The sequence below is a fragment of the Salminus brasiliensis genome, chromosome 10, assembly GCF_030463535.1.
Source record: "Salminus brasiliensis chromosome 10, fSalBra1.hap2, whole genome shotgun sequence".
Taxonomy (NCBI): Eukaryota; Metazoa; Chordata; class Actinopteri; order Characiformes; family Bryconidae; genus Salminus; species Salminus brasiliensis.
The window spans coordinates 17,110,918-17,123,223 of NC_132887.1; the positions used below are offsets into that span (position 1 = coordinate 17,110,918).

At 40.2% G+C, this 12,306-nt stretch overlaps 1 protein-coding gene across 1 annotated transcript in view; it reads right to left on the reverse strand.

Moving 5' to 3' along the window:
• The window catches only part of tmem63c (transmembrane protein 63C), a 46,925-nt gene that overhangs the window by 13,350 nt on the left and 21,269 nt on the right, over positions 1-12,306 (reverse strand). Inside the window, exons 4-10 of the mRNA XM_072689513.1 lie at positions 12,149-12,236; positions 8,706-8,743; positions 7,277-7,419; positions 3,800-3,851; positions 3,549-3,657; positions 3,362-3,435; positions 214-294 (exon numbers count right to left, since the gene is read on the reverse strand). Of these exons, the coding sequence (XP_072545614.1) occupies positions 214-294; positions 3,362-3,435; positions 3,549-3,657; positions 3,800-3,851; positions 7,277-7,419; positions 8,706-8,743; positions 12,149-12,236 (585 nt within the window). The remainder of the gene's footprint in view (positions 1-213; positions 295-3,361; positions 3,436-3,548; positions 3,658-3,799; positions 3,852-7,276; positions 7,420-8,705; positions 8,744-12,148; positions 12,237-12,306) is intronic.

Sequence of the window (12,306 nt, forward strand, 5' to 3'; positions counted from 1 at the left end):
GCAGGCCTTAAATGAAGATCTGAAGAGGAGGATAAATTAAACAACCCTACGAAATGACTCCATAAGCGCCGCCGTATTGCTACAGTCAATGGATTTCAAGTGGATTTTAATTAACTTGAGTGTGTAGCCTCTGAATTGAGATGCACTGATTATAAATGGAAATGTGAAATGGGGTGCTGTGGGTGGACTGGGATTTTAGAGAGAATTAATTACCTCTCTGAGTCGAGCTTCATTAACTTTTGTACGTCGAAACAGAAGCAGATGTCTGTGACCGTGCAGCTGGGGTAGGCCTCACTGTTGGGAGATCCCATTTATGCAAGAAATCCAATGTAGTCAACACATACTGTTAGAAAAACTATTTGAGCCTATTATCATGTAGCACTCAGGTCAGAAACAAACTCAGCGCAAGTACACAAACGCAAGTGTCAACACCCGGCCAACGCTGTGCAAGCGCACGGTCCTGCAGCAACCGCTGCTCAACGTGTGTTCTTAAGTTACTGTGGTGGATAAAGCCCTCAGTAGTCAGGGGAGGGCAATAGAGGACAAATCAAAATCCAAACTGGTCCGCCATGACAGTTGTATCACGTCCTTGCATTAAGTGTGTTTCAGACCTAAGGGTTATGGTAACACTGCTAACACTGAATGAACATTGTTAAGGTTTTCTAATCAATCACTATCTGCTGCATCTGTAGTGAATGGCGGATTACCATCGACAATAAACATGATGCATTTCCAGGTAATTGATAGATAACAGATAATAGAACTTTTAGTTTTTCTGCAAGGTGCACATTTTTTACATTTTTGGGTCACAAAATATGAAAGTGTTTGACAAACAAATGTGTTTTCACAGGTTCCTGACTAATATTAATATATACCAGAAAACCTGTTACAGAAATGATGTGCCAATATTAAATGTTGTATATGTTGTGCCAATATTAAAATGCTACATAAATCTCTGAAAATGATCAGATTTGAATCTGTATTTCAAACATTTATTCAAATTCAGCAACTGCCCACAGGCTTCTTAAATAAGCTTTCAGTTCTTTTCTAAATATGAAGACCAGACAAATTTAACTGGAGAGGTTTGCAGAAGCAGAAGGGCTCTGAGTGGTCCAGGCAACTAAGGTGTTGACACTATGACCTGAGGATCACTGGTTTGAATCCTGGGTCATGCTGCCTGTCATCAGCAGACGGAGCCCAAGAGAGCACAATTGGCCTTGCTCTCTCTCTCTCATCACTCCAGTGTTATGCTGGCCAGAACAGGCGCCTGCTAGACAATGCATCAGAGCTTTCCTCAGAGCACGCTGTTTGTGGCCAGTTCGAAAAGATGTGGTGACTGGTCATGTGTCAGAGGAGAAATGTGTTAGTCCTCACCCTCCCAGTGTCAGGAGCGTTACATGTGATGAGTACGAACAGGTGGGTGGGGTAATTGGGGAGAAGAATCAGGTAAAGATAATAAATAAATACATTTGCATTCAACAAACTGCCAACCATTAGCTGATGTAAATGGAATTATATATATATATATATATATATATATATATATATATATATATATATATATATATATATATATATATACAGTGGGGAGAACAAGTATTTGATACACTGCTGATTTTTCAGGTTTTCCCACTTGCAAAGCATGTAGAAGACTGTAATTTTTATCATAGGTACTCTTCAACTGTGAGTGATGGAATCTAAAACAAAAATCCAGAAAAATACATTGTATGATTTTTAAATAATTAATTTCCATTTTATTGTGGGAAATAAGTATTTGATCATCTATCAACCAGTAAGAATTTTGGCTCTCACAGACATGTTACTTCTTCTTTAAGAAGCCCTCCTGTTCTCCACTCATTACCTGTATTAACTGCACCTGTTTGAACTCGTTACCTGTATAAAAGACACCTGTCCACACACTCAATCAGTCAGACTCCAGCATCTCCATCAGGGACATCAGGGATAAAATTGTAGACCTGCACAAGGCTGGGATGGGCTACAGGACAAAAGGCAAGCAGCTTGGTGAGAAGGCAACAACTGTTGGTGCAATTATTAGAAAATGGAAGAAATGCAAAATAACGGATAATCTCCCTCGGTCTGGGGCACCATGCAAGATCTCACCTCGTGGAGCATCAATGATCTTGAGGAAGGTGAGGAATGAGCCCAGAATTACACGGCAGGACCTGGTCAATGACCTGAATAGAGCTGGGACCACAGTCTCAAAGAAAACAATCAGTAACACTCTACGCCGTCAAGGATTAAAATCCTGCAGTGCACGCAAGGTGCCCTTCCTCAAGCCAACGCATGTCAAAGCCCGTCTGAAGTTTGCAAATGACCATCTGAATGATCCAGAGGAGGAATGGGAGAAGGTCATGTGGTCTGATGAGACAAAAATAGAACTTTTTGGTTTAAACTCCACTTGTCATGTTTGGAGGAAGAAGAATGATGAGTACAACCCCAAGAACACCATCCCAACCGTGAAGCATGGCGGTGGAAACATCATTCTTTGGGGATGCTTTTCTGCAAAGGGGACAGGACGACTGCACCGTATTGTGGGAAGGATGGATGGGGCCATGTATCGTGAGATTTTGGCCAACAACCTCCTTCCCTCAGTAAGAGCACTGAAGATGGGTCGTGGCTGGGTCTTCCAGCATGATAACGACCCAAAACACACAGCCAGGGCAACTAAAGAGTGGCTCCGTAGGAAACATCTTAAGGTCCTGGAGTGGCCTAGCCAGTCTCCAGACCTGAATCCAATAGAAAATCTTTGGAGGGAGCTTAAAGTCCGTGTGGCCCAGCGACAGCCACGAAACCTGAAGGCTCTGGAGGAGGTCTGTATGGAGGAGTGGGCCAAAATCCCTGCTGCAGTGTGTGCAAACCTTGTCAAGAACTACAGGAAACGTCTCATCTCTGTAATTGCAAACAAAGGTTTCTGTACCAAATATTAAGTTTCTTTTTCTGGTGTATCAAATACTTATTTCCCACAATAAAATGGAAATTAATTATTTAAAAATCATACAATGTATTTTTCTGGATTTTTGTTTTAGATTCCATCACTCACAGTTGAAGAGTACCTATGATAAAAATTACAGTCTTCTACATGCTTTGCAAGTGGGAAAACCTGAAAAATCAGCAGTGTATCAAATACTTGTTCTCCCCACTGTATATATATATATAATGTATGCAATATATATATATATATATATATATATTGAAATATATAAAATAATGGTTAAACTAACACTGGAAGGGCCCATTCGCTTATATGTATTACTGTTCTTTCTCCAATATCTACAAAATAGTTTTTTTTTTAACTGAGCCACCACAGTATTTTGGCGACTGTGCTTTTTGCATTACTCACTGGAGGTGTTTGGTGATCAGGCCTGGGTCAGAAATCTCTCGAGGGATGTTAGTGATCATTAGTGTTCTGGCAACCTGTAGGAATGACAAATGAACCCACAGAAGCCCACAGAAGCCAAAAACGGCCATTAACATTATAAATATGAGGTCACACATGCACACACACACAGAATGTAGTTCTTACAAACCTTTTCATCTTCCTTGTATTCCAACCGTGATGAGTGATGGGCCATACATAGTACTGTAATCACAAAGTATAGAAATGCAAAGATGCTGTGCAACCAGAGGAAACTGTTCCTACAGAAATAGAGAGAGCGACAGAGAGAGAGTGAGAGGGAGAGAGCGAGAGACACTGTAACATTTATACATTTGTGCTCTGCATTCACCATTTGCCACATGATTTGAAGTCTGCAGACACAGAAAAGACTTGATAACCTACTGTGCTGGTATGTTGGCCACAGTTGTGCGACCAAAATTCTGAGGGCTGTCATCTGAAATAAAAGAGAAATAAAATGAATTAATTGATAAGATTTCCCACACTTCACACCTCACTCACAGCTATTGAGGACCCAAAAAAGCTAATTAACCAGTAAACAGTGAAAAACACAAAAATCACATCTTCTGAAACTGCAACTAAAAGATTTCACTAAATTCCAACAGACGCCCCTAAAACCAATGAATAAAAGTGCAAATGTAACGGGTAGATTCAGTCAATCTTACTTTTTAGAAGACTTTTGAGTGCAACACAAATCATATGTCACAATCTAATAGTCTAGCTGCTCCTCGTATTGCTCACACTATTAAGAATGCAAAAGAAATTTGGTTCTTGATCTTTTTAATCCACAGGGGGTTTAGTGTGAGGGATCATAGCTGACTTTTTTGGAAATGGCTGAGGAATAATAAGCAATTGCAGTGATTGTACTGGAGTTTAAGAAGCATTCTTTTGGCATGTCATGACTTTGTAAACTGTTCTACTTTTATAGCTCAGTGCTCACCATTCATGTTCACAAAACAGAATGATCCAATGTTGTACACATGGAACTTTCACAATGAGTAGCTGCTTTTAGTCACTGTGCCACTGCTATTTTAGTTTTTCACTGCTGTTGAAAAAACTAAAATCACTAGTTATTTTAATCATGTGTCAATTACGTTTTTTTTTTATAATAATAAAAACATACATATTAGAGATAGGTATTATAAACTATATCAATTACATCAAAGGTATACATTATTTCAAGTATTTTGGGAAATCTAAACAACAAGACATTCTAAATGATAAACAATTCAATTCAATTCAATTGTTTTATTTATATTTACAAATATCTGCCTTGAGATTTAACCCCTTATGCTCCGTGATTTTTATTACACGCCAAGTATGACTAATCAATAACTACATGCAAATCAATGCAAACTGTCTGAGTACGTTATAACAGTGTGTGTGTATGTGTGTGTGTGTGTATGTGTGTGTGGGGGGGGGGGTTTAAGAGGTTAACAACTTCTTAGGAAACATGAGACTTGGAGTATTCATTTTGTCATAACTTTATAGCTTCTTTATGATTCTCAGTTAACTACCAATCATTTGACATCTTGTGACGTTGCGCAGGACTAGCATATTAAAATAATTGTATGTATTCATCTGCAGCCAAATCTAAATTTAGTTTACTGGAAACATTGATTTCAAACATCAGATCTTTTGAATGCGATTGTATACATAGGGTTGATGAGTATGGGCAAAAAATTCTAATTGTTTATCTGCAAATAGAAAAGAACCTAAATGATAAATTATATAATTCTGTAAAATTAGTTCTTACAGAGATACTGACTCCAGTTGTCTAGTTAAGAAGTTGTGCTAGCGGGTTACCAGGGCTGAGTTACGGGCAGCACCTGCTTAGAGAAGAGTCTCATTGCTGTTGCTTTGGTGGTTAAACAAATGAGAAAACTTCCTAAGTGCAGCTTTGCTAAGACATTCTCTCATGTCTGTCTCATTCTAAGACATTTATTGTGTAAAAGTTTGTGTAAAAACAACTACCAAATGGTTTCTAATATAAGCGAGTCACCTTTTTCACAAATAAGGCAGACAGATCAGACTGAAAACGCTGCAGTATTCCTTTAACGAGGTGGGTGACATGCAGCAGCCTGCAGGTCACAGGCAGTGGTAAGAGACTGGCTATGCGCTAATCAGTCCCTACAAAAACCCACAAATAGGCCTGCCTCACATTCCACTTTTAAAACTTACTCACGTCTACTTTAGACGTTTACTATAAAATCCATCACAGCGTGCTCTGCTACAGGAAAACTAACTGTGGTTGTGTGTGTGTGTGTGTGAGAGAGAGAGAGAGAGAGAGAGAGAGAGAGAGAAATTGGCTGCTTTTCACAACCCTTTTCTTATGGCAAGGACAGTCAGTGCCTTTCCCATGACATCCCTTGTTTGGCTTGGCTTTTCGAACCCCCAGTTGTGCCACCCGAACCATCTGCAAACACTGCGGGGTGGTCTGAACAAGCCCTCTGGCCATGTCCACTAATGGCTGGGTATGTCTGAGGCCTCCTGAAACATCCAGAGGATTTTCAGGCCCTTCCTAGAGAATCCCTCATCATAATATAACCTTGTGAGCGACTATTCAAAGAAAGGTAGAAGAGGGTTGCCAGTGATAACAAAAGTAGTGTAGTAATTTGATATAATTAAAATTGCTTGTAGTTTCTTGAAACAATCAGAGATGTTATGTTTGAAGTAGAGACGCCCTGATCCAGTTATGTTGCCCCTTGATCCGATCCAGCCGATACCGATTTGATCTTTGTGTTTTTAAATATAATAGTTTAAGTAACATGTGCTGCTGATTAATCCAGAAGTAAAATCACTTTATTTTTAGTTCCTTTAAAACACAGCTAAGTCACTTTGTGTGTGTGTATAGTGGTACTAATATCTGTTGTTTGTCGACTACTAATGTGAAATATATATTTATAGTGAGATAAAGGAGCTATGATTTGGTTTTCTAGTGTGGGTGCATTAGCCTTAGTGTTAGGCCAGAAACATACTCAACACAAGAACACAACCGCAAATGTCAACAAACTATGTGCAAATCAACAGTTACAAGTATGCTACAGTTAAATGTCTCAGGCCTTTGCCGCCTCCTCCTCCCAGTTCTCCTCTGTTCTGTACTGCTTTAAAAACAAAGAAACGCCTGTGGTTCTCCCGCTGGTAAAACGGAGCATTTCAGCAATAGTTTTACATACTTTCAGATATTGCGTTCTGTTTTTATGGTCCCTTCACTGTAAAATAGTTCCACACTGCAGGCAATAAACTGTTTCTTTACTTTATTACAACACCAGAGGGCAATCTGAACACAGAACTGATCGGGATTAGCTGCTATCAGAGCCATTAAACGTGCCCGAATCTCTAGTTTAAAGTAAAAATTCTACCTTTCGATCAATAACACACTTATGCTTCTGCACGCAAAATGACTTTTTAAAATCAGACTGATTTTTTATTTATATAGTATTGCAAAAAGCTAATGAAACTCCTGACTGTAAAAACACATATATGTGTATATGTACATTTGTATGCCCAGTGCTATTAAAACATAATGTATAAATGAAATGGACATGGTTATTACAAATAGACAAAAAGGCCAAATCCCTCTACTAGTAAGTTATTACTGTCCCACCATGATACTGTCATGGTTTCTCTGAACTCCTACAGAAACCAAATGAAAAATGATCCCATCAGCTAGAGCATGTATAATAGTTTTATAGTATAAAGCAATGCTGTGGTGTTACTGCTAACAATGCTTGGTCAGGGTTATCGTGGATACCAAAATTGTTATGTCTGTTGTCATGAGGGCTTTATGGTGGTGGAACGCTAAAGTAAACAGTAAGCCAGCAGAATGAAACAGAAGACTTGTGGGCGGGATGAGGTTACCAAGGAGGCTGCCGGAAAGGTTGATGGGCAGGACGATGGTAAGTGAGAGCAGACACACCACAGCCATCAGCAGGATGATGTGGCGCTGGAAGGCCAGGTATGTAACCGCATCGATTCCACACTTACTGCGGATCTCCTCGTCCCTAAAGTGAATATGATGAGTTTGTTATACAGTTTTAGAACACAAAAACGAAGGTTTACATAATAATTTGACGAGGTCTGATGCAAAGTTGTGATGATTTGAGCATGAAGTTTGCACAAAGCTAACCTACAGCCTCTTCCCCTGAGCGTCTCTGGATGCTCTGAGTCATGAGTTTAGGGGTAGAATACAAATATTTGTACATGCAAACTAACACTGCTGAGCACTGAACTGACAAATAATAAGACAGGCAACCTCAACAAAATACCCCAAACAACCCTGTAAGATTAGTCAAATGTGGTAAATTAAGTTGCTTTATCAGCAGTAGGTTACAGTTTTTGGGGTGTGGCACCTGTAAATGGGTCACTGAACAATTCATACATTGTAAAGAATTTAAAAATGAGGCCAACATACGACAATAAAGTAAAAACAATTTTCCCTCAATTTCCTTAGTGTTTATTCCCATCTGTAGGTTCGAACTTCCCCCAGCACATGACTTTTGACCATGTAGGTTGAGCCCCTCCTGGGATTTGAAATGGCACCACCAAAACCAGATCAGTAAATTTACCTTCCCGTTCATTCTTGGGCACAGATATGTACATGGCTTTACAGCTCTAGAGCGGCACAACTGTCTAACTGCCTGCTTGTCAAGAGGCAGGAGAGCATATGTGTAAATCCCATCCCCACTACAGCCCTCCATGTTCAGGAATCTGAGAATAGGAGGGCCTCCCCTCATGTGGGAAAGAAACCATCACTAAATATGTCTGAAGCATGTACGTATGAAGCATACTGCTTATGTGCTGGTGGTGGGAATGTGTGTGGGCCTATCTGGTTCTATCCCAAAGAAGACATGCAGTATATACTGCACTTTATAATTACGTGTGATAATAAACGCCTGAAAGGACATGCGTTCACACGCACATATGCACATACACACAGAAACACAATTCCACTTCCAGCCCTGCGCCACACACAGCCAGTGGGCTCACAGCTTGGCCTCCCTGTCTCCTGCTGACAGGACCACCATCACTGGGGACTTCTTGAAGGTTCTAATGCAGTCGGTTAAATAAGACCCTGCCGTGCCAGTCTGACCGCGCAAATAACACTCTGGAAACCATGGGAACAGGGGAAGTGGCCGCTTTACGGCACCAGGGAAGGGTTCGGAGCACGCCCAGACGTGAGCCTGGCCCAGTCCAGCAGACCTTCGGCCTGTGTTTGTTTTTCCTGCTAAATGACATATAACATGAACAAGCTGGACGCCGGATGATGACATCACCAGCGCACACTTACTTCATGTGGTAGAGAGATGCGAGCCAGGAGCAGAAGCCCTATAAAGAGAGGGGAGGGAAGACGACAAGTTCATAAAAAGGTCTGGGACACATAAAAGAGGCAGCATACAGAGCGTCTGGCTAGCTTAGCATCTGTCAGAGCCATTTGTTCTAGAAGAGAACACACAGGGCCTTACTAGTGGAAAGAACTGTGTAAAGTCATGTAACGCTGTTGAGTCTGCATTGAACTGTCATGCAAGTAGAAACACAGGAGATACAGAATGTGGTCAGAATGGAACTGAGAATAGGAGAGCAGTGTGCGGTCCTGTGCACAGGTCGTAGGCACCTAATCACATTATTTAAAAAAACATTTATCTCAGCACTTGTAAAAACACCACATCACAGGTTGGTTAGTTAATGAATGGGGGGTTAACGACAGGACAGCTAATAGGCCACATATTTTTAGCAGGAATGTGATGTAAATCCACCATGTTTTGTATGAATATAATAAGTATTTATTCTAATATTAGTTTTTAACTAAGCAAATAAACACTGCCCAGATAAGGTGCAGACTACTGTGTATGTACCTGCTTGTATTCATGGGCTTACCAACCAATGAGCTACCACATAGTTTGGGAGACTGGGATTTGATTACCAGTCTGGGTTGCACTACACCAATAAAAGTCCTTGGGCAATTGCACCCATTGCACACACACACACACACACACACACACACACACACACACACACACACACACACACACACAGTGTGTAAAGTCCTTGTTGAGAAGTATTGTCAAAAGAATAGGACTCTCTGGAGCAGATAAACATGAACCTATTGGCACCATGCCTAACGGGCTAGAGGGGTATAAAGGATCCCAGCACTGAGCTGTGGAGCAGTGGAACTGAGTTCTCTGGAATGATGGATGGTGCTTTGTCCAATACTTTTAGAATTTTGAGTTGGGGATACAGGGATGAGGTATGCTGGTGATCATCCTGAACATACTGGCGGTCAGTCCAACAAAAATCAGGATAAACCATTTTTACCTAATTTTTGGAAACAAATAATGAATGAGCAGGTGTCCAAATACTTTTGACAATATAGTGTATTTAGCAGTAACTAAATTAAGCATTTGCCAGTGAATTTTATAATTACCATCTTTTAAACAACAATAATATGACCTATGACGGAGACCCAGCTTTCTGACACTGAGTCCAACGTTCAAAAATAAATAAATAAATAAACAATGGTAGTCTTTAGATTTCATAAATGTCATGCACACAATCAAAAGTATCCAGTGCCAAAGGCAGCAAAACAACCCCAAAGGGAACATGTTCTTTTCTTTGGAGGCCCCATTTCATTTTCTGTAAATGGTTCAATGATATGCTTTACCAAAAAGCTCTATTTTGGTCTCAGCTGTCCACAGGACGTTCTCCCAGAAGCATAGTGGCTTCCTCTGGTAAGTTTTGGCAAACTCCAGTCTGTCTCTACAGCGGGGTCTTCTTGGGTCTCTGACCATAGCGCCCCAAGGTAATGGGTAGTGCAAGCAGACTCGGTTGTACCTTTTGTCTGCAGGTCAGCTTGAATTTGTTGATTGAGGTTATTTAGCCTCCAATCAAACAATCCTTCCATGCAGTCTTTCACCAATTATTCTCTTCTGTCCACATTCATGGAGGTTGGCTACAGTGCAATGGGCTGTAAACATCTTACGTGGACACAGGAACATTAAGATCTCCATGTAGATGGACTTGTAGCTTTGAGACTGTTCATACTTTTCCACAGTGTTGGTTCTCACATTCACAGACAAATGTGGCTCTTCTTTCTTTTCTTCATGCTCAGTGTGGTACACAGTCACAAACACCAGCTGAACTTTTCTCTATTAAAACTGGTAGAACGTGTGATTTCTATTCTATTGCCTGTCTATTGCCTCTCAAAAATCATCTCAAATATAAATGAATGACTGAAATCCAATTTTTACAGTTTTCAAAAATTGCCAATAAACTATGTCCAATATATTTCTGGAGTTTTATGTGGAATTATGTCAGATTTGACCTTTTTCTCTATTTGTTTGTGTTGTTTCAATGCAAACAAAAGAAATAAACATGTGAATACCAAAGCATTTGCAACTGCAACAGTATTTTGGGAGAAGTGGTGCACTGAAACAAGTGCAGGGGAGCCAGTATTCCTGGCAGTGACGGCACATGCAAAACAATCAAACAAAAAATATAAAACTGTGTCTGCCAGTTTTCTGGAGGTCTTCTTCAGGTCTTGATGACTGCCTCCGTTTTCACATAGTTTCATGATGTTCCTGAAAATTCTCCAAGTACATCGTTTTCCCACACATTTTTCAGTGCCGACCACAGACTTCCTATAGTGGTCGGATGTTTCTTCTTCACACACTTACCAACTCAGTCCCAGAAGTTCTCAATGGCATTTATTTCTGGTGATTGTGTGTTGTCCATGACACCACAACTTCCTTAGTCCTCAACCCACTCCTTCACTTGATGCATGGCATGGCACCTTACAATACCAAGTCAATTTTTGTGGCTATACAACAAAATATAAGCATAGGCTCTCATGGATGAACTGCATAATTTGTTAAAACCTTTGAAATAAAAATAAAATAAACATAACCTTTGTAACTTTCTTGGATCTTGTTTTTTATTATTATTTATTATTATACAGTGATCTTTAAAAAATACATAATAATTGCAGCATATACAAAGGCTTGCACACTCTTCCAGTTGTAGTCTCAGTATTTAATTAACTCTGCAGGGACTTGATTGACGGACAAACGTATTGGGGCACCAGCCAGTTCACTGTTTCTTCTGAAATCAAGGGTATTAAAAAAACAGCGTACCTGTCTGTACTATCCAGGAAAGGCTTTCTACTAGATTTTGGAGCATTGCTGTGAGGATTTGATTGTATTCAGCGACAAGAGCATTAGTGGGGTCAGAATGTTGGATGATCACCATCCCACCTCATCCCCAACTTGCCAACTCATCCCAAAAGTATTGGATGGAGCACCATCAGCCATCATTCCAGAGAACATGGTTCCACTGCTCCACAGCTCAATGCTGGGGGCGTTTTACCCCTCAAGCCCATGCTAGGCATTAGGCACAGTGCCAATAGGTTTATGTTTATCTGCTCCAGAGAGTCCTGTTCTATCGACAATACTTCTTCACAGGAACTAGACAAGCTGTGTGTGTGCATTTACACATCTGTGTCAGCAATGGGTGCAACTTAAAGTAGCTGAATGCAATCATTAGAAGGGGTGTCTTTGTTAACAGAAGTAAAATGCTTATTACATGAATATGATGCAGTATTAAAAGAAAAAAGCTGAATGCAAGGGTTGGTAAGGGGTATCCTTCTCTCCTGAACTTGCTGCCTGAAAACATGTGTATGCTTTTGCTGTATGTGTGTTTATATGCCATGTGTGTGTCTGTGTGTGTGTGTCCTCTCACCATGTCTTTGGTCTCAGACTCTGAGGGGCTGGATTCAGAAGGAGACTTCTCTTTCTCACTTTGTTCTCCATAGAACAGTGACGTTAAGCTGAAAAAAACAAACATAACAACAACAACAGAAAAACAGCATTAAATACATATATAATAAATATATAAAA